This window comes from Colius striatus, chromosome 4, assembly GCF_028858725.1.
Source record: "Colius striatus isolate bColStr4 chromosome 4, bColStr4.1.hap1, whole genome shotgun sequence".
NCBI classification, from domain to species: domain Eukaryota; kingdom Metazoa; phylum Chordata; class Aves; order Coliiformes; family Coliidae; genus Colius; species Colius striatus.
The window spans coordinates 74,749,011-74,776,227 of record NC_084762.1 but is presented as its reverse complement, the minus strand read 5'-3'; the positions used below and the strand labels follow the sequence as shown (position 1 = coordinate 74,776,227).

Genomic DNA, 27,217 nt, shown 5'->3' with positions numbered 1-27,217 from the left:
CCTTTTCCTTAGCTTTCAGCATACCAGATTGCTATCAGGCAGTCACAGGGAGAGACATGCAAACATGTTGTTGTTGACTATTTGTCTTCTGAATTTATGAATCAGTTTCTAAGGAAATCAGACTCCTGCATTCATTCTGTCTTTGTGCTTGCTGGCTACTTCTTGTCTTTTTCCCCTTCACAATCACTTGTGACTTAGCTGGCTAACACTAATCATGTTAGATGAAAAAGTAGAGGTCTGTAATTATAGTAAATTCCTATTTTCACAAAACTTATGGGTAGTGGGTAGAGGAGGGAATGCCCTGTTTGTGGGGCTGTCCATCTCATAGCAAGGGAAAATCTGACCTTAGGTGCTGGGTTTGGGACCATACTGTGGACTGATCTGAAGCCTTCTACTGTGAGCTAGAATACCCTTCTCCTGAAACCTAAACCACTGTCCTCTATGAGCTAAAACAGCTCCTGAGAGCTAAACAACAGGTTGTCATGCAGACACAGAATACTTGTAACTCTGTCAGGTAATGCCAGGGTGGGCTGAGGCATGATGAGGTGTCAGTGATGAGGAGGGGTCATGCAGAGCACAGAGCAGTGGGCACGCTTGAGGGACTGTGCAGGCAGTAAGAATATCGTATGTTTTGGTGTGTTGAGAGGGTGAGTGGAGCTACTGTGGAGTGATATAGGTGACTCTGAGGCAAGGAGCACTGAGGACCCTGTGAAAGAACTGGGGGGCTATGGCGGGGAGAGCGTAGAAAGCATAAAGGGAAAAGAGTTGGGCTTTGAAAAGCATCGCAGATGTGATGAAGTACTAGGGGTATTTTGTTTGGAGAGTGTAATGTGTTCATGACGTGTCTCTTGGAAAACATGTCCTACTAATTCTGCTGTTTTCTAGTAATGCCATGTATTAGTTTCAATGCACGTTGTTTAAATTACCCTGATCGAATACCTCCTGAAGTAAAGGTTGCTTTTATTTGCTACCAAAGGAACTAGATAAGATCCCTACTGTATCATACAGAATTTATTTGCATGATGTTTATGAATGGCTTTGAAGTATGTATTTGGAATTTAAATCTTACCATTAGTAATATCTGTTAGAAACTCAGACATGAGCTTCTCACACATTTTTTATCCTTCTCAGGTTTATTATGAATTATGTGCAACTGAGGCAGTGTTGACATCTTGGAACTTTTGATTCACACACTTAGGGGTTTGGTGACTGTCTTAGTTTGTGGTTATACAGCACAACACTTGTCCATGCCATCATGATTCCTGATCCCATTGCAGTGCAAGTAATTATTATATAAATTATTTTATCTGTTTACAAAACCACATTATAATATAAAATAATTATAGTACTCAAAAACTAAGTATGGTCTTCATCTGTCCTTTGGTCTATGGAATTTTGTTTGATGTTGATGCCAGTTCTGCAGAGAAGGGAGTCCTACTGCATGCTGATAAATTGGTGAAGTGCTTGAAATACTTCAGAAGCAAAAAAAGTAGCTGTTAGTTTTCTCCTATGTTTTTAAGAACGGGCTACATTAAGCCTTTTCCTAATCACCTGCCTCCTTAGCAGTGTTACACAGTTCCACTGTATGAAGAAATCATGAGAATACTCATGTAGATTGCAAACTCCTCATCTCCATGTTGTCTAGACACCAGCAATCCCATAGTATATTCACGCCTCCAGAACATCTAAACTTTCCTTGACTGGAAGGCCTGAATGAGGTAGTAGAGCAGAGGGAGTCTGTTTTCCCTTTCAAAGTTCTTTCTTTGCTGATGGCTAGGTACAGTATTGTAATGAGTACCAAATCAGTGTTTTATTTCACAGCATAGATCCCAAATGCATGTTGTGAGGGTAATGTGAGATGATTTTATTTATTCCAATATCATTGACTAAAAATGCCATTTGAAATTATAAGAGATGAATAAAGTGATTTTGAAAAATACTATGGTGTAGACATTCTTCTTGATATTTTGTTTTCAGCACAAATGTACTTAGAAAGTATCCTGGCAGTTGAACAAGGCACAACTCAAACTTCTGTGCGAAAGCCATGGAACTAGTCCATATTTTTTGGCACCGTCTGCCTCATTGGGTTATAAAGCCAGCTTGCCTAACTCTTTTCCATTTCAGGCACCTTGAGTGTTTCATATTTTTCTTTTGTCAGTGGCATAGATGGAGGACTCTGCTGCCCCCTTCTTTCTTAATTATTGGTAGTCAGTATTTTCTGGGAGCTGAAATTGTGATATTGAATAATTTTGAATAGAGAGTGAATATCTAAATCTGTGATATTAAATAATTTTGAATGGAGAGTGAATATCTAAATCTGCTATTCTTAGACAAATTTTCTTTGGACTTGTTCCTGCCCACTGTTGTTAAAGGAGAAGGTAAGAGTGGAAGATTAGGCTATTTGGCTTACCTTTTTCCAGAGAAAGAAATATACGTGTAAGTGGGGAGAGGGAGCTCCCTTTCTTTGTCTTGCTGTTACAATTGCAATATATTACCTGTATCTTTTCTAAAACTCCTTTTCCTTGCTTGAATGCATAGTTTGTTGCAGCTTTAGCTTGAGAGGGGAAACTGGAAAAAAACTTATCTCCCCTGAAACCACCTCAACAAAATATTGCCTTAAAAAATTGTGTTAAAGGATGTGGAGACAGCCTCTGCATTCCAGGAGTATTGCAGCCAAACTGAGATGTCAGGCCTCCCTTCATTAGGTGAAACTGGTGAAATGTAAATAATACTTGGTCAGTGGGTATAGCCAAATATCCTGTAAAATGAAGTTGGATAGTAGCCACATGGCATCTTCTACCTGCCTGACCTCACTTGTCCTAGAACTGGGAGACGGGAAGTCTTGTGGGGTTCCTCCCCACTCCTTTCTAGTGCACTCGTACCGCGCTGCATCTGAGGCATCCGCTGATTCCTTCTCCTGCCTCGTTTTTTTTGGCACCTCCTACAAAGTTCTCTATGGTATGTACGCATCTGGCAGTGCTGCTGGTGAGCCACTCTGGCTTGTGGGATGATACTTGGAAGAGCTCTGTGTTAATTTGTTGTGCAAAGGAAGATGTTCTATTGCAGTGTTTCCATGACTCAGAAAAACAAAGAAACCTAAAAGGTCATATGGTGGTGTGTGATTTGTTTTTTGGGTTCATTCAATATTGCCATTGTGCATTTAGCCCAACCACAGTGAGTCAACTGGGTTGGATCCACTCAGCCAAAGTAGAGGACTTGCACAACAGTAGGACTTCAGTCAGTCAAAATTCCCTTGCTAATGCACATCAAAGAGATTAAATTAGCTATGGAGTGGGGGTTGGTGTTTTTTGGGGGAGAAGGGGGAGTGCTGTTGTGTATCTAAAATCAGCTTAAAGTGGAACTTGGGCATCTCAGTATTTTAATGGATTTTGCCAAATGTTTTACTGCCTCGACCTTCCATTTGTTAGACAAATAAACCTACTTTCAGGAAAGAATACAGAAATTGGCTTGAACATTTAAGCTTTTCTTGTGTTGACTTGACTGAATCTACTTTGGAGGCTTTGTCAGTTACTGTAGCAATCTTAAATTGCTACATAAACAGCAAAAGTCAAAACTTGTAATGAAGAGAAATTGCAGGTAACTGTCACACAGTTGTCGGTGGCTTAAAATCTACTGCTAGAATAATGACGTGCCAGCTTCCTATGGCGTTGCAGGGTAACTTGTGTGCTTTGGCACTGAAGCCAAGTGCCAAGTGCCAGCGATTTTAACCTCTGCGCTGCATGTACCGCGTCACCCGAGCCAGCTGTGGAGAGCAGCTCCCCTCTCCTGCCATGACTAACTTCAGGCTTCCTCTCTGCGGTGCTCTGCAGGCAGTTGTCCACGAGGAGATTTATCTATTGAAGGAAGGCTGGATGGAGCTCAGCACCACGGCCGTGCCTTGGCTGGTGCAGACAGATGGATGAAAGGCGCGGGCTGCCCGTCAGCACCGCCCCGAGGCGGCGGGACCCGCGGGGGCAGCGCCGCGGCCTAGGGTGGAGGCTTCGGGCGGTTCTGCCCCGGGCCTGCCCTTGCCCGCAGGCTCAGCTCCAAGAGCCGGGGGGCTGAGGTGAGCGTGTAGGGAAGGGACAGCTGTCCTTCGGCTCGGCAGCGCCTCAGGGCACCAGCTCCCAGCTCGCCCCGCCCGGGCAGGCCCCTCCGGCGGGAACCGGTACGGCAGGTTCCTCGGGGGGACTACAACACCCGGCATGACCCGCGGGCCATGGCCGCGTGGAGCATGCCGGGAGCGCGGCGCCTGGGCCCCGGCGGCACCACCGCCTCCATGTTCTCGCTTCCCGCCGGCGGCGCGACGCCGTCCGCTCTTCCCGTGGCGAGGGGGGCGGCGCCTCGTCCCTCATGCGTCTCTGAGCGACGCCCGCACAGCCCAATCGGCAGTCGCAATGGCGCGGCTTGTAACCAGTGAGAGGCGCGAGGGGGCGGGTCTCCGCCGGCAGCCGGGTAGGTAGCGGTAGTGGCGGTTGCCTGTGAGAGGCCGGGAGCGGCGGCGGCCAAGGGAGGGCGCGAGGCCTGTTTAAAGGGCCAGCGGGCTCTCGCGAAAGTTGCGAGGAGTTTAGCGGCTATCGGTCCGGTGCTGCCCAGCGGCTCGGCTGGGACGCCTCTCCGGACGGCGGGGCCGCGGGGCCAGCGGCGGCATGGAGCAGGCAGCGCCCAAGAGGTAACGACCCTTCTTGGCGGCCCCGTCCGCTCCCGGAAGGAGCGCGGCGGCACGGCCGGGGTGCGGCCTTGGGCCGGCGGGGAGCGGGCGCGCTCCTGCTCTTCTCTCCCGGCTCCCTGCCGGCCTCGGGAGGCTCCGGTCCTGGGGCATGTGAGGGGGGCGGCGGGACAACGACGGGGGTGAGACCTGTCTGGTGGCTGAAGAGGTAGTTTTTCGTTGGGGAAGCTGTCCCCGAATTAACCGTCCTGGGTAAACGGTCAGGTGGAGGCAAACCCTGAGGGGCTGGTTGAGTTACAGGAGGAACATTTTAGTGTGAAACGAAGGAAACTTCGTCGTCTAGAAGAGCTCTTTGTGGCCTGGGCGGGGTAGTGGTGTGTGTTTCTGCACCCTGTTCAGGTCTCTGGAAGATGCCGACCGAAGTGGCTGCTCTTGTCTTGCCACATTAGAAAGTTCCCTTGTACCCTGCTGGTGGAGGGATGCTTGTGGGGGTGGGGGTTGCATAGTTGCCATTGCAAATCAGGGAGTGGGAAGAGGCAAAAATCGAAAGCATTCCCACAGTATGTATTTTCTGAAACATATAGGCTGACTGGTTGTATTAATTATCACTTGGATTTTTTTTTCTGAGAATTTATTGTTTTACTTCTTTTCATGTGCATCTGTAATGATGTGAAAGCACGAGCTTTTTGTTTTAAATATTACACCATCATCTTAGTGCACAAAATAATTCGGCTTTGATTGTATCGTATTAAATGTAATAATTAAAATTGAAACAGACCGGTCCTGGATCTAATTATATGCTAGTTTAGCATACCTGTCCTAGTGTAGTTATATGCTGCAACACAGAGTTTATATAGATACTTACTGTCTTAGAGCAAATATTTTACTATTGCTTCCAGTTCATTTAATGAAAAATCAAGACACTACACCATATAAAATTATGGTAGATAATAAACCAGTTTTTACTTTCTACTTTAAAGCATTTACATCCTAATTTTAGAAGCCTTTGGAATTCTTTTAATTGACTTCCTGCAGGATGATAGGACTTGGGAAGAGTACAGTCTTGAACATCTACTGCTTTCTCCTCCAATAATACATAAAGGACTATGTATTTACTACTTAAATAGGATGTATCTACTACTTAAAATGTTGACAAGAATTGGTTTGTAGTTGTTATGCAGAGTGGCTTTAGCAGGCAATGGAGTGAGAAAGGACAGGCCTACACTGTAGTTTCAGGATGGCAGTGCTGCATGCCTTAACTAAAGGAAATAGAGCTGGCACTATCAAGGATTTAGAATAAATAGGAATATCAGAGGAGTAATCAGTGTTATTAGCACTAATACAAAGCTTGAGAGCTGCTGATATCAAAGGACTGAAAATTAAGCATGAAGTCAGCATAACCTACAAGTGGGTTTTCTTTGTAAGATCTGGGGCTTGCTCTGATGTTATTGTTACTTAGCTGGATGTGTGTCTGGCATACTTGAAAGTGAGGAGCTGTTTAAATCTTTAGATTCAGTCAGGAAGGACTAGAAAGCTGATGAGAAAGCTTATAGACTCTCTGGCATGTTTTTGAATTTCCCATGTATTTTGAAACTTATTTCTAGAAATCTGAATGTGATGAGAACTAAATGGATTTGTTTCTTTAGTGACAGGGAAGATTTTTGGCTTAGTTCTAAGTACGGTATTAACTGGGGTTTTCATAACATTTGAGCTAGGTTTTTCATAAATGTGCATATATATCCCTGTGATCTGTTTCTTTTTACTTTTCTAAATTCAGTTTTTTTACAGTTTTAAGATTGTTTGGTGTTCCCAGCTATTCTACTAGCCTACCACCTTTTTCTCAAGTCCAGAAGGAGTACAGATTATTTTTTGTGGGCTGACTATTTTGATGCCTTAACTTGGCTGCACTAGAGGCTTGGATTTGGTGAAATACATGTCAGCATTAGAATTCTTTACTTTGGCGCGTGTTGTCCATAGGATTAGTTACTGACAGGGATCTATTGCCATGATATCTGTAGTGCAAGACATTCATCTCAAGGTATCAAAAATTTTGTATGAACACTTGGAAGCTGCATGGAAATCCTAGAGTCCTAGTGTTCCCTTACAGGTGTATAAAACTTGTGTTTCCCTTTTCCTGTAAGGAGATGCACAACATGGTTTGTATTGTGTAAATCTTTAAAACAGCCCTTCAGAAAGTAGTAGGGATAATGCCCAAGTGACAGGTTAGGCCACAGAGGCTTTTCAGTGGGGATACTATCAGAATCACTAGCTTTTCTTGTTTGACCAGTGTACTGCAAGAGTGACAAAAGACTAAAGAGGAGTCTTTTTCAGAAAAACTTTGTTTACTTTAAGATATTTTAGAGTATGTGTTCAGATTTTTATCCTGAACAGTTTGTGCAGTAAAGACAGCCTTTTCTTGCATCCTTCATAAAAAAGGACATTTGCTCCTGAAATAGTTACAAAATTTGCTTCTGAGTCTTGTAGTTTTCTCCTGTTATTGTTGTATTTCTCTGTATATGTTGGCATACGCCTATATGAGGGATAAGTTGCATACAAGAGGGGAAGAAAGTAGCTGGAGATGCAATTCTGTCAGACAAGATTAAAAGCTATGTATTTATCTCCTGTATGATGCTGTCATGTAAAAGGCTACCTAAGAAGCATGGAACATTAGGGTTTCCGAGGTCTTTCTTTAAATTTGTGGGGTTTAGTTTTCACTAAAATATAACTTTTCATGTTTTCTTGGAAGGGAAAAGCTTGTTTTTAAAATGTGAGCTGTCTGTGAAAAATACACTTTTAAATGTTTGTGTCAATGGGCTTGTAAGGTCACATGGATAACAATTTTCAAGTTCCTCCTAAAATGATGGAACCAAAGTGTAAGTTTGCTTGGGTTTTATTTGTAGAAAACTAAATGTAAGTACACAATACAATAATGTATATTGTTTTCAACTTGTGTGAATTGTGTCAAGCAGTGTAAAAGTTTCAAGGCTTTGATGTCCCTCCTCTTACTGATGACTGCAGTGGTTTCTCGTACTCACTTTAGCTTCTCTTTAGATCAGTATAATTGATCCCAGTCATTCTTTTTAAAATGTTTCAGCGTTCTAGTTCTTCTGCAAAATAAACCACATATATTCATGTTTCATGGAGCAGCTGTTCAGTTTTCCATAACTCACGGCAGGAATTAATGGAGTTTCTATTCTTTTTATTTCAAGCTTTTGGAGTTGTTTTCTTATGCTTACCTCTGTAGCACATCACCAATTTATTTTGTAAAATGTGTATGTAATGACTGTAGGACACTAAACATACTTTTTTGGTTTTTTATGTTGGGAGCAGGTTTGCTCTTTCTGGTCCAATTCAGATTTTTCTGATCTTTGTGCTAGTATTGGTAGTTTTGGGTGACTTTCGCTGTTTCTAGGTTTCTCTGCATTTAGTTAAGTGAAGTTTTGCTAATGTATTCAATGATGCGAAAAATTATGGTCATGCTAAGTATGAGTGTTTTCTTCTGTCATCTAGATTTATAAAAGTAAAATTCTTTGCTGGCATGTATTTTTTCTTTAAGAGACTAAGTATCATGCAGAAGGTCAGGCCTGTTTGGAACAAGAAAATCCTTTTGACAACTCATGTCCCAGAATTGTAGTTTAGCTAGTTGTTCTGCCTTCAGAAACAGCTTTCCTTCTGGAAGACTACTGAAATAGTCTGTAGCCACTAACTGATGATTTTCTAGAGGGGAAAAAAAGTCAGAACTACTTTCTACCCTGGTTTTATCAAGGAAATGTGTGGAAGACAAATATACTTTCTCACAGGTTATATATGTGCCTGTATATATATGTGGCACTAGTATCTTCTGGTCAGAAGAAAACAGTGCCTGAGTATACTGATTTTTTTGTTCTATTTTAAATGCTTGTGTTATGAGAGGACCCATGAGAGAGGGGAATGAAACACATACTTTCTCTCTGATTGTTCTTAAGCCTTTTTTTCTCTTTATTTGTCACCCCCTCCCCAATATTTCTAGTCATGCTTTAGTAGATAAGTGTCTTACTGGGTGCTCACAGTATTCCCTTCCCATGTAGAACACTGTAGTGCATTAAAGGAACCCCAGCAGTCCTTCTGAAATGCTTGATTCTATGTCTTATCTTGAACACTTTCAAAGTGTGAATAGAAGAACACACACTCACCCAAACTCTTAAGAAGCTGATTCTGAAGTCTTAGATGTGCTTCTCTGTCCCAATTTTTAGTTGCTTGCTTTTAACCATTCTAAGATAATATTTTTAGTCTTGTCTTGATTTCTACTTAGTGCTTTACAGCCAGTTGGAGGAATTGTCTTCTTCCTCCTTGCTTCTCATGAAGTTTTCATAAATGCTTTCTTTATTGCAACCCATGCAGGGGATATCACATGCTGTTCTGTAGAAAGAGGGATGGAAATGCTGTCAAACTTCTAGAAACAGAAATCATTAAACATTACTAGTTATTAGGATTTTTCTATGGTTCAAAGAACTTCGATGTTAATACTGTAATTTAGACCGACAACCTAGAATCTATTCATTTGCAATGCATTTGTGAAGGACTGTGAAGTACTTTAAGCAGTGTATTTGGTGATGAAATTCCTGAGGTCGATGTATGTATCTTCATCTAAAGAGGTTCTGTATTTAGCTGCCTTGCTGTTGTTATTTGATCTTATAACAGTTAGTCAGTTGGATAATGTGAAAGTAGTTTTAAAACTGCAGAATGCATATTTATTTGGTCTCAAGGTTGCCTTTTAAGTACTCCAGATAGTATTTTTTACATTGGTTTTGATCAGTTTATGGCTGTTTGTTTCCCTAGCTTTTCTCAAGCACTCTCAGTGCCTTCGTGTTAATGCTGTTGCTGGATTCCTTTTGGTATGGTTTTTTTTTTTTTTTTGTCCCATTTTATCAGGTGTGGCTCTTTTGAGGAGGAGGAACTGTTGTTATCTTAGTCATCTTTGGTTGAGGTTACTGTATTTTTTTTCTCTTCTTGCAGTTACTAATAAGTTCGATCCCTCCACTGTTCTGTTGAGTATGTCTTCTGTTACGCAACTCTTCTAGCAAGTAAGAGGCTCAGCTAATGGTCATATTTTTTGTATTTTAAGCTTTGTAAGCATGCGCAGCATGCTTTTTGTTGGTGACAAAAGGATGATTTCAATAACTTATTCTGTGACTGCTGTCTTTAAGGCTGCAGATAACCTGATCAGAGGGATAAAAAAAATTTGAAGCAAAAGAAATTATTTGTTTCTTTAATACCTACCTGCAAAATATAGTTTTTTCCCCTCTTCTTTTTGTCTGTCTCAACTTGTTAAAAAATGAAATATGTGCTTTCCTGCAATAGTTAAGTTCCTGTGTGCTTATACAAATACTGTAAATTTTTGTCTTTTCTTAGATAGTTGTGGTAGCAAGTCTCTTCTGACTCAAGAATTCCTTCAACTACCATTTAACTTTAATTTTTTATTAATTCTATTTATCACAAGATTACTTCTTTTACTATGAAGTTCTTTGTGGACACTGTTCTTCCCATGTTGGATTTAACAATCTCTTTTGTCTGTGCCTTTGTCCCTTCCACTTTGAAAGTGTCACAGGTTAACTCCCCCCCCCCCCCCCAACTATTTTCCTCCTCTGCTATATGGACTACATTGTCTTATCTCATCACCACGAGCACCAGCTATTCTTCAGCTCATGTTTTTCTTTAAGAGTATCCTTGCCTGTCACGTAGAGCTAATTTATTTCAGTCTTGCAATAAAATTCTGTATAAGTCTTAGAGTGAAGTATTTACATGTTGCAGCCACCTGGCCTGACCACAGTGTGTGTAGCCATCTTTCCTGTGCCGTGTTCAGTGTCTGCTCCGTTGCAGGCTTGCAGCCAAGTTGTGTTCTGAGTCTGGAAGCCTATATAGATGAGAATGCTGGTGAGTAGGAGAAGGCAAGAGCTCCCTGTAAAGGACAGTGATAAAAGTGGAATGAAGGTGCTGGGACAAATAGTAGGGTGATTTGAGACTGAAGAGAGGACTGGAGGGCAAAATATCGTGGTGGTATGTAGTTAGAGATATTATTCCACCTGTATCTCAGTACATTCACAAAGATGCAAAAGGGACTGCCCAGCTGCTGAGGTCCTGGAAGTTCAGTGTTCTGCTACTGCCTGTGAAATGCTACTGTATGCTCTCAGGGCCATCTTGACTCTGGATTCTGCTTTTTAAGTTGGTGTAATTCCCTGACTTATGGATAGTATCATTTAGGAAATGGATGAAGCACTTTGATTTATACTGTTGGTGAAGCATTGGTTTATACTGTCTTAGGTAAGAAGATGGTGTAGTCTAGGCAGTGATGAGCATATGTTTGCATGCTGGCAGCTTTTTGATGAGAGGTAAGCTTTATTGTATTATTTGGATGTTTCTACTTTAGCAAAGGAAGTGGTTTGGGCAGTGAATTGGTCTCATGCTGTTCTGGATTGAGCAAATGTTAGTGGGAAAGTGCTAATGACAAAAAATGTCATAACTGTCTCCATCTTACATGATGGTTGATGGAAATTTTATTACTGCACTTTAGTTAGGCATTTTATTTTTGTTGGAAAATGTTTTTTCTTTACAATCTTTTTTTCTGTCTTCTTGTATGAATAGTTGCTTGATTTCTATGTCTCTTCCACCCCAAACAAGTAAATAACTTCTGTCTTTCTTTTAGCAAACTGAAAAAGCTAAGTGAAGATAGTTTAACTAAGCAGCCTGAAGAAGTCTTTGATGTTCTGGAGAAACTTGGTGAAGGGTAAGTGCAGCTCTTTGGGAGGGGATGGTATCAGAGGTAAACAGTATTTTATATACTTGTTAGAATATTAAGCTACAGAGAGTGTGACTCTGTCCTGAGGAATGCTTCTGTAGACAAGTTTTAATAATAAAGCAAATGCATCAGTGAATTTCCATGATTCCCCAAATATATTTATAAATTTTTCATGTTCCTTATTTATGAAGGCAGCAAAGGTGCTTGTGCCTGTACTGTAGTTAGATACAGGACATCTTGACAAAGATTTATTCTTCAGTGGCACGTCTTTCCTGAGCTGCTGATAAAACTGGGTAGTTTGCAGGCTGAATAAAACCCCCAAACTTCTGCATGAAGGTATGGGTTCTGTGACTTTCTAATGTTTTTGCATAATGGTACTGATAAGCAGTTTTTGTTGTTTTTTAAAAAAAACAAAATACCTCTCTTATTTTTCAGATCTTATGGTAGTGTGTTTAAAGCAATACACAAAGAGTCTGGACAAGTTGTAGCAATTAAACAGGTCCCTGTGGAGTCAGACCTTCAAGAAATAATTAAAGAAATCTCTATAATGCAACAATGTGACAGGTAGGTGTGACAATTCTTCTCTTTAACATTCTGTGTGGCAATGTATTTGTGTTTGTAAACATAACCAAAAAAATATGTCTGCAAACTTTTTTTTTTAGCATGGAAAATTAAAGTGGTCCTTGTTGAACAAGTTACTTAAAGGAACCACTTTGTAGATCTCCTGTCCTTAGCTTGGATTGAAGGAAGTACAAATAGTTTGCATAACAGAAACTGTCAAGAGACGAACTGATGAATAGCAAAGCAATATATTCTGTTTATGACAGTGCTTTGTCTTCGTAAGACTTCAATATGAAAATGCATTTGCAAATCCAGAAGTCTTGTTCAAATCAATACTAGATTCTGTTTAATACAGAAGTCTAAGTCTATATTTGAGAAGTTAATGGTTGCAATAACCAAGAAAACACAAGTGAGTTTCCATGTTTTTTTGCTCAGAGGAAAAGAAAACAAGGCAGTCTTCTTAAGAGGAGAAACAGGCAGTAACTTTGTGAGAAGAGTTAAAAATTGAGAAGCCTCAATGAGAGAAACAAAGCCTTATATCAGAAGACAAATATCTGTATTTTAAGACCACTGAAAACTTGAGATACATGTAGACATGTGTATATATATATTAGTACCTTTGTAATTTTATTAAGCTATCAGACTTTATTCTAACAAGGTATTGGTTAAGCTATATTAGAATTTTAAGGTGTATTTGATTACACCTGCTCTTTAGCTGTGTTAGTGTGTCAAGCTGTAATTTTTAACTACACTTGTGGTGATTTTTTTTTTAAGCCCTATTAAGAATTCATCTATTTATTTGTTTGTTTCCATCTAGTCCCTATGTTGTCAAGTACTATGGCAGCTATTTTAAGAATACAGATCTGTGGATTGTTATGGAATATTGTGGAGCTGGCTCTGTTTCAGACATAATTAGACTTCGTAATAAAACGGTGAGTGTGGGTGGCTTTTTCCCTCTTTTTAAAAAACCCTCACAATTATTAAACTGTTAATTAAGACTAGAAGCCAAAATAAATGTCAGTTACGAGACAAGACCTTTGCTGTTGCCAAGGGGTATATCTGTGCCTTGGTTCCTCAGGAAACAAGCTCATGCAGTTACTCTGACTATGTGTTCATTACTCTGTGGAGCGATTGTCAGCAGAAGCAAAAGCATTTTGAAATATGAAGATCCTGTAAGTTACTTGAAAACTACTGCTTTGTACGGGGCAAAACTGTCCGCAGCTTCTTCGCCATACCCTTTCAGGCCACAGTACATGCATGGTTTGGAATTAAGAAGCATAAAAAGTCACTGGCATTACTCAAGGAATGAGAAGGGGAGGGGATGCCAATTAAGGAGCGTGAGAGGGAACTAAAAGGAGGATTGTGTGGGCTCACAACACTAATAATGTAGAGGAGGATGCAAACCTGTAGGAAATAGGCTTTTTGTTAGTCCTACTTAAGAAGGACTTCTTAAGAGAAGTCCTTCTCTTAAATGTTTTGTAGTAGATGTCAAATAGTCTAATTCCTTTGAGTCCATTGTCTTCAGTAGTGTACTTTAACATAAAGTATTAATTTCACCAAGTACTGAGAGATGTTCTGCTACATGCTAGCTCTTCACATTTTGTAAACACACCCTGAAATACTCTTTGCACCATACTTGAGAGCAGAGAATGAAAGGGAGAAAAAGCAATATTTAGGCTAGGGAAATAAGATGTAAAGCAAAGTAGAACTAGATTTATTAGAAACTGGGGATGATCTCTAGACTAGAGAGTGCCCTTTTGAGAAATGCGTTGAATCAGGGCTGCTGTAATGTTGAACTGATGGCTGGAGAGAACCCAAAAGCAGTAGGAGATTGGTGGAGCTTTTTCTAGCTTTAAAACTAGTGTCCTTACAGTTATACATTATCTAGGGCTCAGTAGCCCAATAAGGGCTTATTTGTACCAATAAGGAATGGTACAAACTAGTTCAGAATTCTTTCTTTTTTTTAAAGATCCCATTATAGCAGGATTTAAAAAAATTTGGAGCAAACTTGTGTGTGTGTGTGTGTCAACAGAAGATGCTAGCATTTTCTAATTGAAAAAGTGTGTGTGCATTTGTAGTAAATCAGGCAGTCTGGTTTCTCATATCTATTTTTAGGATATTGGCATTGTAGAAAGTTGAGAGATTTGAGGTAAATAGATGTTTGAGTCTCAGTGTACTGATGATCAGACAAACTAACTCTTTACTGTTGTTTGTAGTTGATATGATTAAGTATCATAAATTCTGTTCTAAGAAATAGAACAAACAATAAATACATGGATACATATAATAAGGGTAAGGTTACCATACCTTTCTTAAAGGCAAGTCGTGCAGTGTGTGACTGGTGGAGGTCTATAAAGAAGTTGTTGGGTACACAAATAATCCGAGTGATATGAAGTTGGTCTAGATGTGCTTCATACTCAAAGGTTTATGGATAGGCTTCCACATCAGAGACTCTTCAAGAAATACATCTGTAGTGGAGTAAATGAGGAATTCTGTCACTGATGGGTAATTGGTTTAAATATAAAGTTGTGAGTAGGCTCCTTTTGGGAATACTACATGGGTCTGTTTCATTGTCTTTGGGAACAGAAGGTAGAAATAATGATGAGAGAAGCTATATTCCTAGTAGTAAAAACAGGGAAAGACTTGAAAGGTTTTGTGGTACCAAGTATCTGAGTAAGTAAATGTGAAGAAATACATTTTGTTTGTTGGGAGAGGCAAAGTCTTTACATACAGGTTCATGAGCAGCTCAGATTACTTGTTCAATTATTTCTAAACATTAAAGTGGCTGCCAAAGATTACAATAGTACCAAGGACATAATAGAATATGGGAGTTAGGGAAAGGTATAAAGGATGATGAGAAGTAAAGGATACTTCTCTAGATGGAGATACTAAATGGATTAGGATATTTCTGTGTTGTGAAGAAGTACCTGGAGGGGGAGACGTGGTGGAAGATTTTGCAAATCATCATAGTGCAAAGAAAGTGTGTAAGATATGGTTATATCTTGCTGTTTATTACAAAACAAGGAATCTGTTGTGTTAGTAGATCAAAGCAAAATTTTTCTCCACATGTGAGGATGAGATCCACTGTATATATAGATCTTATAGAGTTTGTTTTTAGCAGTTTGTTTTTAAAAGGCTAGGGGTTTGTTTTTTAAAAGGCAATTGAATAAGACTAGGAAAAAAGACTGTGACTGAACACAACTATTTAGTGGCTGGAGCAGGAAATTCTTGTGCTTCAGATCTCTGTAAAGGTGCAGGAGAAAAATATCACTGTTTACTTGACATGTGCTTGCATTCTGGCAGTTTCCCAGGCTTATTCTCACTTAAAACTTATTCTCACTTAGGATAAGGGATGTTCTGGTGATAAAACTAAAAAGCAAAGCAAACTCTGCCACTTCCAAAAGTTGCAAGACGTAGACAGGGCAAGTGAGAAGATACAGGCAGAGTCTTAAGACACCATAACCTGATCACTCAGACTTCTGTGTGATGAAAAGCATGTGACTGTTACTGGCCTGAGACTGCTTAAAGTACTTCAGCATTCCATTGGTGACCTTTTCTTTTCTTTTTTTTTTTTTTTTTTTATTTTAAGGAAATGTATTTCTTCTAAGGAAAAAAAGAAGTGTCTTCACTTGGAAGTGAGGGGAAGAATGATTGGTATTTTGTCAGAATGTTTATTGAATTGGCCCAGACACACAGGGTTGTGTGTTCTGTAATGACTGTGACAAGGAAAAGTTTATTTCCTGCTTCTTCATGTGAAAGGAAAAGAAATTAAGGAAGAGACAGTTGAAGTAAAACCCCTTACCTTCATGCAAAGGCTGTTAGGATCATAATTTGCGTTTGATAATCTTTGAAAGTATTTTCGAACCCAAATGATTCTGTGATCATGTCAAAATTAAGTCCTACTGAAAAGTGAACATTTCCTCATATTTCCAAATATCTCCAAAACTAGGAATTTTCTGATCTACTTTTTCTGTATGTTTCCCCTGGTTTTGAAAAAGCTTTGTTTGGCCAGAAAGTGAAGAACATTGGACTTTGCTCTCAGGGACCAAAAATAAGCAGAATTCAAAGTTAAGGAAATGTGTAGTGACTGTTGTGAGTCTGTTAATATTGAGAAGTTTTCAATTTGACTGGAGCATGCTCTTGTCCAAGAAGCCCAAGCCACCACTTTGAAGTTAGGTCATCTTCTGAAATTCTGCCCTGGAGTCTTCTAGTGTTCCAGGCAGATCAGCGCTAGAGAGCCTGTTAACTCATCCAAGGTGTGATGTTCATTGGTTCAAGGCAACCAAGTTGTATATCTAGTTTTATCTGCTTCCCTTAAACTGGTTTGGGAGGTGCATGTATTTTATACAGTCAAACTGTAAGTTGCTGCCAGAAAGGCCAGTTCTGCTGTTACCCTCCCACCTGGCTGATGTGTTCCCACCTCTTCCATGCCTCAGACACAGTAACTGTGTGGCTTCAGGGTGATCTTGGCTAAGCTTGATAGGAGTACTTTTTCTCTCATCTGTCCTCCTCATCCACCCCTTTGTGAGGTAACTTGGGACTTGCTGTGGCAGCACTGGGACTTGATTTAATGCAAGAGAAACTTTAGGAATGAACAATGGGGCAAGGGGGGGGAAAATAAGGAAGGAGACTGACTTTTTTCAGTGGCAGCTTGCAATAAAATGAGATAATAACAATGCAAAGCAATACATTAAGTCCTGCTCTCAGCTATTAACATATTGGGGAGTATTGACAAACCAGAAATTCTACTTCTGTACTGATAATTTAGGGTGCTCTTGCTCATCCACTGATCATGATTAACTGAGTCATTCTAATCCTATCTCTCTGAGGACCAAATTCAGTTGGCTGTAGCATATCACATAGTGACTGTGAAGTGGGTTTAGGATGTACAACCTCCTGAATTGAGACAGTGTGACAAGTGTAACAATGTACTACTGTACAGTTAGTGTCCTGTTGAGTCCAGAGGTCCTGTATCTTGAATCACAACTATATCTTCCTTTACATACCAATTTATTTACTGGTTACATGTACATTGCCTCATGTATTCTTACTGATTGTCTTCTGCCTTGTTTTCGTATCTAATTACGTTTTTCATGTGTTTAAGTTCCAATAATTCAAATGAGTAGTGTACCTGAATTTATAGATGTTGTGTTTTGAATGTCCTGCTCTTGCTTTCTCTGTATATTACTATGGAGGTCCAGGACAAACCTTTGTTACTTCTCTGGACTAAATGCACTTTGCTTATAATAATGTTACTTTGCCGTTTTAAGCAGTTTGTGGTGGCCATAAGTTATGGCAATGGACAAGTCTGTCCTTGATCTATTGCTGCCCATGTTCTGTCAGTAAGCCTTGTGGGAGTGAATTGAATCAGTGGGCTTGTCAACTGTGTTACTGTTCAGAGGTTGATCTCTAGGCCAAAACTCAAGTACTTCTCTATACAACTAGACTGAGGAAGAGAAGGAAAAAAGTTAATGCCAAATGCCCTGGTCGTGTTATTCCATGGCTAGCCTTGCAAACCAGGGTCGTTGATGCAGGCTTCTGCACTGTGACACCGAGAATAATCCACGCTTCTCTAATAGCATTCTTATTATGGCTCTGAATGATTGACTATTACATAATTGCAGGGTGGTAGTATCTCAGTTTTTGGAAGACATTTTGCCCTATTTCTTTAGAGTAGCATTGTCAGTTCCTTCAAAAATGGGTTGTGGTGTCTAAACCTCAAAATGTTACACCTTTCTTGCAACTTTGCAGTAAAACTGTATCCATCTGCTTGGACAGTAAAGCTGTTTTTCTCCCACCAGTTAATCCTGGGAGGGGAGGAAACATTTTTGTGCCAGAAATGAGAGGCATGTTATGCGTTGGTTAACTGTCATAAAAGAAGAGCAAGTTAGAGCTACACTGTAATTATCTGTTTCTGAAATAACTATGTATGTATTATATGCAAATAAGGCTGCCTAAAAAGCATTCAGAAGTTTGAAAGTTTCAGAACTAAGATTGGCCATGCAGCATTGTCTGGGACATGTACAACGTGAAACACTAAGTGTCCTCTCTTCCATCTTTCTCCAGGGCTCAGTGGCTCATGATCACTCAGTGAGGCATTAAAGTATATGCTATGAAAATATTATATAATCTGAGGCCTGATATTCATTTGCAAAATGAAGAGTTACTTTGAAGGCAGAATTATCTTTTCTGAAACTTTATCTGACCTTCATCTTTCCATTAAATTAGATACTGTTATTAACTAACCAGGTGTTTCTGTGAGCACCTACAAATCAGTTCTAAGGAGAATTAGCTTCCTGCATGATTCTAGTAGTTTCCCACCGTTATTATCCAAGGTAGCTGCATAAAATGCTGGAGAACATTTTGTGGGCAGTCTTAAAACTGTTGCTAGCTATGTAGTGTTAAAATCCTTAGCATCATATGCTTAGCATCACTGTTTTTTAAGTATGCTTCTTGGAAGAAAGTTAAAATGCTATTTTGGTTCTAATGGCTAGATTTGCTGGGTTTCCCAGTGTTTATGTTTACTACTGATCTTTTTCTGCATTTACATCACTACTGAAAGCTGAGAGAGGCCACAATACATTGAGAAAGGGGTGAAGACTTCACTGTTCTTTCTGACCTGTACAAACTGTCTAGTTGCCTATTAACCAGCTCTTCTTTCCCTCTTCACCCTTCCTCAAGTTTCGGAAGCAAATCTGGGGAGACTTTAGGAGAAAGGCAGAAGTTGTATTCAGGGCTTGAAGTCAGTTACTCATTTGAGCTGCCGAATATTATTCAAAGAAAAGATTGTTACAATTAATGTAAGCAGCAGCTTTTTTCTCCTCCTCTTGTATATAATTTTCTGTAATGCCAGATTTAAGTTGCAGAAACAATAAAATGACCATATACATACAGAATTTAAATTTATACTTCCAATCAGAATTAGATGTTTTAATGAATGTTTAATCAAGTGAGCCCTCTCTTAGTATCCTGTATACACCTTGCATCACAAAACACTCACAAAACCTTATTTATCTTGTGCTAAAGGGTGAAGTTTAGCCCTGTTGCCTCAACACGATGCTCTTTCCCATCAAAGAACCCCATCGTTGTTTGCTTTGGGAAGCCAGAAAGATCAGCTGAATTGTTAATGTCTTTCCAGTTTGAGTCAACCTCTCTGCATATAAAGTTCTAATCCAGTCAGTAAAATTTGTCTCGATTTATGGAATTAAGCCAAGTTTCATGAAGGTCAGAGCAACATATTCTTTTTCCATATATATTTTATTTTACAATAAAAGAATCTGTGTTTAATGTTGGGGTGGATTTATTGCTGTATATTATTGTGGTGAGGAAGTGGAGGAAATGTAGGAAAACTGCAGGTAAAATAAAGGTTACTCTGTTGAAGTTGAGTATTTATTTTAGTGGTGTTGAGGAAGAAAGTGAATAGTGTGCCACTGATTTGAAATAAATGATAATTTTAATTTGGAAGGGACCTCTGAAAATTTACCTGAATCTCCTGTTCCACAGAAAGTGAACTTTGATATTCAGTCAGGTTTGTCGGGACCTTATTTGTCTGAGTTTTGAAAATAGGAAAAGAAGGAGATAGGACAGTCTCTGACTTTCTGACAACTTGTGACTGTTACCCTTTCTGCTTTTTCTCTGCCACTCTGAGAAGTGTCTGCCTCTGAGGACTGTTTGTTTTTTTTTTTCCTTATTCCTCCTTTACGTGGTTTAAAATTGAATGGAAATATGCACTCTTCTTCAGACGTGGCAAACATTGTCAACTTAGTACTTTATGTTCTCTAGCCCCTACTTTTCATAGGATAGTAGGGGTTGGAAGGGACCTTTAGAGATCATCTAATCCACCCCCCCTGCAGAAGCAGGTTCACCTAGATCAGGTCGCATAGGAACATGTCCAGGTGGGTCTTGAAGACCTCCAAGGAAGGAGCCTCCACAACCCCCCTGGGCAGCCTGTGCCAGGGCTCCCTCACCTGAACAGTGAAATAGTTTTTTCTTATGTTTAAATGGAACTTTTTGTGCCCCAGCTTCATTGCATTACCCCTTGTCCTGTTGCCAGATACCATCAAAAAAAGGAATGCCCCAACCTCCTGACACCCACCATTTAGGTATTTGTAAATATTAATAAGATCCCCCCTCAGTCTCCTCTTTTCTAGGCTAAACACCCCCAGTTACCACAGCCTTTCCTTGTAAGAAAGATGTTCGAGTCCCCTGATCATCTTGATGGCCCTGCACTGGACTCTCCAGAAGTTCTCTGTCCCTCTTGAGCTGAGGAGCCCAGAACTGGACACGGGACTCCAGATGAGACCTCAACAAGGCAGAGTAGAGAGGGAGCAGAACCTCCATTGATCTGCTGGCTACACTCTTCTTGATGCATCCCAGGATGCCATTGGCTTTCTTGGCCATGAGGGCACATTGCTGGCTCATGTTCAGTTTATTATCAACCAGGACTCCCAGGTCTTTCTCTGCAGAGCTGCTCTCCAGCAGGTCAATCCCCAACCTGTACTGGTGCATGGGATTGTTCCTTCCTAGATGCAGGGCTCTGTACTTGTCCTTGTTGAACCTCATGAGGTTCCTCTCTGCCCAACTCTGAAGCCAGTCAAGATCCTCAGCCCATATTATTCATAGCATGGGGTTCTTCTGCCCTAGGTGGGACTGTGCCTCTGTTGAATTTTCAAGTTAGTTGTTAACCTGATTTCCCCAGCTTGTGAAGTTCCCTTTGCATGGCAGCCCTGACTTTTAGGTTGTTGAAGGTTTCCTTCATTTCATGTTATCCACAGACATGATAAGGATGTGTTCTAGCTCACTGTCCAGGTGGTTAATGAAGACTGAGAGTATTTGTCTCTGAGAAATATCACTTGGAGCTGGTTGTTGGCTACATTTTGAACTGCCATTGAGCCTGGAGATCCAGCCAGTTGTTCTTTCACATCCTCTCTGTGATTCTCCAGATTTATCTAAAAAAGATGTTACTGTTACATCAGTCTCTATAAAGTCAAACTAAATGACATCCTCAGCTCTCTTCATCCTCAAAGGAAAGTGGCTAGGTTAATTTGGCACGGTTTTCTTCAGCTCAACTTGTGATGGCTGTTTCCAATCAGCTTTTTACCATTTCTGTGTCTAGAATCAGTTTCTCTGAGGATTTGCCCTGTAATGTCCCAGAGACTGAGAATAAACTAGCTAGCCTGGCTGACCTCTTTGTCATGCGTTTGTGTGGAACTGCTTTTTGCTTGGTAACAATGAGGGAGCTGCAGTGTTGGTCCCCATAAGCAGTTCTCCAAACATTCTCTGCCTCTGAGGTGGACCCATCTCCAGCCTGACTGGTCAAATCTGGCACGTCTGCCACCACTATTTAAGAAGGGAAAACTGAACTCGAAGAGGAGATGGAGTAGTGGTACAAGATGGAGGTGACTGTGCAGACCCCACAGTCAGAGAAGGAGAAAGCAAGGAGGAGCACCGGACGGGAGATCCCCCTGCAGCTTGTGGTGAGAACACAGGTTGTGCCCCTGCAACCCATGGAGGGCAATGGCAGGACTGAGAGACACCAGCAGCTCCGGGTGAGTGTGCCTAGACAGGCATGAGACTATGTGAGGAGGCGGCCATGGCACAGGCCGTACTGGAAAGCCTGTGGGCCACAGAGACCCACAGAGGAGGCAGAAAGGAGCTGCAGCCTGTGCAGGGCTGCCCGGCCTGTGAGAGATCCTGTGCTGGAGCAGGGAGGACCAGTGAGGAGCCCACCTGCCCTCAGGAGAGACAAACAGCAGAAACCATCAGGAAAAGAGTGGCTGAAACCCTCATTTGCTGCTTCCCCCAAGCTGTTTGGCAGGGAGGAGATAAAAACACTGGGATCAGGGCTCTGAGCCAGGAAGAGAGGAATAGTAGAGGAAGGTGGTCTTAAACAGCTGGTTGTGCTCATCATCATTGTACCACTCTGTGTTGTTTTCTGTTTGTTATGTTTTAGGGGTTTATGTTTTTGGTTGTTGGTGGATTCAATTAATTTATATTTTCTTCCTCAAATTGAGTAATCCTGTCTGTTTCGCCTGGGACCATAAGTGACATTTGAGCCCTCTCTGTCCTTAGAGTGTTCCAAAGACCCTTGTTATTTATGGCTGATTGTGGCCCTTTGTTCCTAGATGGGCCTAAACCAAGACACTCAGATAATTCTTCTTGCCCTTTATGAAGAGGGGGTCATAAGGGACATCCCCTGATTGCTGTAACTTTTTAAACCTGGTAAGTAGTCTAGAATTGACACTAGCCAGCACCTTGGGATATGTTTGTCTCATCTGTTGCCATGGACTGGTATTTGTCCAAGTTGGTGGGTCGTAATTCATTCCACTTTTCTACTAGGCAGAGAAAACTAAAAGCCAGAGAAACGTTACTAAAGACTGATACAAAGAAGATGCTTAGGAAACTAATGTTTGACAATAGATTGACCAATCAATTTAGTAGCAGACCAACATTTTCTTTGTAGGTTTTTAATTTTTTTCTGCACATAAACCAATAAAAGCTTTTCTTGTTATCCTCTGTATTGAAGTCCAGTTTCAAACCCACCCTAGCCTTGGCCTTTCTAATTGTGCTCCTTAACACTCAAGCAATGCTTCTTTATCTTAGGTAATCTATTTCTGCTCTTTATACGTTTCAATTTTTGCAGTTTAGCACACTAGTTCCTAGTTCATTGAAGGTGACCTACTGCTGTTTTTGCTTGTTATCTTCCATGTTAGGAAGGACTGTTTTCCTGCTTTGAGGAAGTTGCCCTTGGTGCTCAACCAGCTCTTCAGGGTTCCGTTGTCCTTTAGGGCAGCATGCTCTGGGATCCCACTTACTAGTTCCTTTAACAAGCAGAGGTTTGCTGTCTCTAAATCTGATTCTGCTACTTGCTTTTGTCACTTCCCTCCATAACTTTACCTTGATCTCATAGTTATTTGCCAAGACTGCTTCTGCCTTTCCTTGTGAGTTCATAACTCAGCTCATGAGTAGCTGGTCCAGTGGAACGCCTCTTCTAGTAGGCCTGTAAAACACCTACAGTAAAAGTTCTTACTGCTCACTCCTGGATATTTTGTATCCTGCCATGATGCCCTTCCAAAAGGTATTGAAATGGCTGACATAAGCCCTCCCCACTGCTTGTGATGAGAGGCTTCTTCCAGTGCTGAGGATGACTTCATCTACTTCACCTTTTTGATAGGGTGGCTTGCAACATATGCCATGAGGACATACCCTTTTTGGGCAACCCTTCTGATTTTGACCCATAAACTGTTAACAAGTTTGTGTTCCATAGCAAAGCTGCATGTTTGTGTAGAGGGCAAGCCTACCCATCCTTCCTGTTTGGTTGTGAGGAGCCTGCATCCATCTCAAAGCATGCTTGTTGTGTGAGCTATCCCATTGTGTCTAGTTCCAGTGACATTGCAACTGCACAAGCCAGCAATTTTTCCCACTTGCATCACAGGCTGTATACTTCTGTATACAGGGTTTGAGATGTACCTCTGTCTGCCCTACTTTCAGAGTGAAAAAACCTCTTCTGGAACCCTGTCTGACATACATTTCTTCTTTTTCTGTTCCTCTGCTTACCTGAAGGCTTTAGTTTCTGTTCCCTGGTGAACCTAGTTTAAAGCTTTTCTCACGAGGTTAGTAAGCCTATGGGCAAAGATTATTTTGAATTCCTTTGTCAGGTACATCCTGTTTCTCTCTAGTAGTCATAATTGCTCTCAGTATCCTGGTTCTTAAAAACAATGCTTTGCTGCTGTTAGCAGGCCTGCTGAGAAGTGGTAGTCTGTGGATACTTCTGCTTGAGGCTTTCCCTTTGTCAAGAAGACTACCATGCTGGCCTTTGTTTACTTAATAAAGATTATTCGAGGTTCTCCCTTGGTGATACTGTCAGGGCCATTGGGGATGATGTCAAGTAGTCTATGAGCCAAGCGATCTATTTGCAAATATATTATCTATAGTGGAAAAGTTGATTTTGAAAGAGTGATGACTCAAATCCTTCCTGATTGAAAGGCATGTGGCTGTATTAACTGACTTATGGTTAAGACTTCCATTGAGGTCCTTGACCTAACTCATGCTGCTTTGTCAGAAAAGGACTTTGACTAACTACATAGGTGCTATTCACAACTATGTGCAGACATGACAAATGCATGTTGTGCTACTGAATCATAGTTTAAATCTGTTTTCCTGTGTTAACTGTACTTAGTACAATGCTGAAGGGGCTCTGTACTGTTCTGCATTACTTCCAAGGTTATGTTCAACATCTGGTTAGCCAGTTTAGTACTTCATAGCTGTCTTGCTGCACTCTGGAACTTGGTAGTGAAGAATAAGGGCTAAGAGTGACTTCCATACTCTAATCAGTTATTGATCTTCTTATGTGTACTTATTTGTGCTAGCTAACGTTGAGCATGTGACCATGGGAGATGCCTAAAATTTCCTGAAATAGTTTTCCATATGAGCCACTAGATACATGTTGGATAATCATATATTCCTGCTAGGCTACAGTAATTTTCAAACTACAGAAGACAACTGATTTGTTGGCACTGACTTGAATTTATCCAGTATGAAAATGCAAACTTAAGGAGAAGATGAGGTCTATTGCATATTATATTTGAGAAACATTATAAAAGTTTGTTAGTGGAATTATGTATTCAAGAACAGAAATCTGAAAAAAATACCAACACTGCAGTCAATGATCATTGTTATGTTTATTATGGCATATTTTTCCACATAATTTTACATGCAGCATGACTTTGGACTCAATGAAAAGAATGTCACTTGCCGCCTCACTTCCTTCATGTGATCTTATGTCTAAGTTGTTAGACTTGAGTAAAACTGGTAGTTTTCCTATGGTAGTGAGTTCTTATTCCATCTATTACCATAATACTAGTTATAGAAGGAAGAATATATAATAAAGAAGGAGGAATGAATTATCTCCATTAGTTTGAGACAATTACTGAAAGTCTTAGACCAAACCATGTCGTTGTAAGTAATTTAGATGTCATGATTTGGTGCCTAACTCAAGACATAGACTGTGATTTTGTTTGAAGAGCACTATCTTCACACAGAGCATGCAGATCAGCTTAAAAAAACAACCCAAGAAGTCTGAAATGTAATTGCTCTGATTGTGAATTGCAAGCTGATACTTGTAGCAGAAACAGGATTGCAGCACTAGCTAAAGTCAAGGCTAGATTCTGGTTCTCAAACAACTTTTTCTCCCTGCAGCTTTCTTCTTTCTGTCTGTTTAGATGCAGTAATCTGATACTTCCTGGAAGCATCAGGCTTAATGTGCATGTATTACTTAGTGTAAAAAGAGCAGCTGGGAATGGACTTAGGCAGCTAAAGCAATTCAGCTGACCCAGACCCCTTCAGAGAGGCCCTCAGGAAGGAGAATGACTGAGCAGGAAACCTGTAGATGAGTTGTCCCAACAGCTGCATGGATTAACTGTATGTGGTAAACTGTATAAATGCACCCTTAAGTCTCCATTGTGCGTGGCGTATGTAGGCAGTTAGCTATAACTATGTGGATTAGTTGGTCTCCTAGCAGTTTTGGAGCTAGAATTTGCTCCTATCTGCTCTGCTTCAAATTTCCATTTAAACAATTGGCTTAATGGCCAATATTTTTATGTACGCTGTAGAGTTGTTCTCCTTTATCATTCATATTCATTTTAATGGTTTTGATGATGAAGGATTTGAGACTGCTTCATGGCTGACTCATATTGAGAGGGCAGAACCAACCCATACAGCATGCAGAATTAGAACTAGCCAAAGATACCAGGCAGATAAATGTTCCATAGGACTTTAAATGAGGATGTTCAAAGTCTGGAAATTAAAAACAAAGTAAAGAGATAATGTCTGTGAAATTATATGAAAGTTCATGCTATGTTGATGGAAAAGTGATGTAATATGTTTGAAAGCTCAGAATAAAATCAACTGTTCTAACAGGAATCATAATACCTATAGTGTTTGATCAGATTAGGATAGCAATGCTGACTGTAACATATCCCTAGTATTAAAATGCTATGTAGAATCATTTAGGTAGGAAAAGACCTTTAAGATATGGATCCAACCACTAACCTAGTACTGACATGTCTACCACCTGTCCACCACATGTCACCTCCAGGGATGGTGACTCAGCTGCTTCCCTGGCTTTTCTGTTCCAATGTTTGATAACCTTTATGGTGAAAAAGTTGCCTTCTTTCAGGTAGTTGTAGAGAGTGGTAAGATCTTCCTTCATTCTCTTCTGGGCTAAATATTCTCAGCTCTCTCAGCTGCTTCTCATAAGACTTGTGCTCCAGACCCTTCACCAGCTTTGTTGCCTGTCTCTGGACATGCTCCAGCACCTCAACGATTTTATGTTAGTGAGTGGCCCAGAACAGGACACAGTATTTGAGGTGTGGCCTCACCAGTACTGAGTACAGGGCAAAAATAATTTCCCTAATTCTGATGGCCACACTATTTCTGAAAGGCCAGTGGCATCCTGACTGCTTCTTGGCCACCTGGGGACACTGCTGGCTCAGGTTCAGCTGGCTGTTGATCAACACCCCCAGATTCTTCTCTGCTGGGCAGCTTTCCAGCCAGTGCCTCAAGCCTGTAGCATTACCTGGAGTAGTTGTGGCTCAGGTGCAGCACCTGGCACTTGGCCTTGTTGGACCTCCTACAATTGGCCTTGGCACATTGCTCCAGCCTGTTCAGATCCCTCGGAAAAGCCTTTCTACCCTCAAGTAGATAAACACTTCTGTTCAACTTGGTGTCATCTGCAGACTTAGTCAGGATGCACTTTATTCCCCTCATCTAGATCATTGATGAAGACACTAAACAGAACAGGCCTCAACACTGAGCCCTGGGAAACACCACTGGTGACCAGCTACCAACAACCACCACTCTTTAGGCCCATCCATCCAACCAGTTTTTTACAGCAAAGAATATGCCTGTCTAAGCCACAAGCAGCCAATTTCTTCAGGAGGATGCTGTGGGAAAGGTATCAAATTTACTGAAGTCCAGGAAGACCACATCCCTAGCCTTTCCTGTATCCACTAGGTGGGTCACCTTGTCATAGAAGGAGATCAGATTAGGCAAGTAGGACCTGCCTTTCATAAACCCATGTTAACTGGACCTGATCACCTTATTGTCCTATATGTGCCGTGTGATGGCATTCCAGATGATCTGCTCCATAAGTTTCCCTAGCACCAAGATCAGACTGATAGGACTTTCTTGTAAATGTGTGTCATATTTGCTAC

General features: G+C 40.8%; 1 protein-coding gene across 1 annotated transcript in view; it reads left to right on the top strand.

Annotated features, from left to right (window-relative positions):
- Positions 1-4,297: 4,297 nt before the first annotated feature.
- STK3 (serine/threonine kinase 3) overlaps positions 4,298-27,217 on the top strand; it is a 136,574-nt gene continuing 113,654 nt past the window's right edge. Inside the window, exons 1-4 of the mRNA XM_061995028.1 lie at positions 4,298-4,672; positions 11,352-11,432; positions 11,880-12,008; positions 12,823-12,937. Of these exons, the coding sequence (XP_061851012.1) occupies positions 4,650-4,672; positions 11,352-11,432; positions 11,880-12,008; positions 12,823-12,937 (348 nt within the window). The 5' untranslated portion in view covers positions 4,298-4,649. The remainder of the gene's footprint in view (positions 4,673-11,351; positions 11,433-11,879; positions 12,009-12,822; positions 12,938-27,217) is intronic.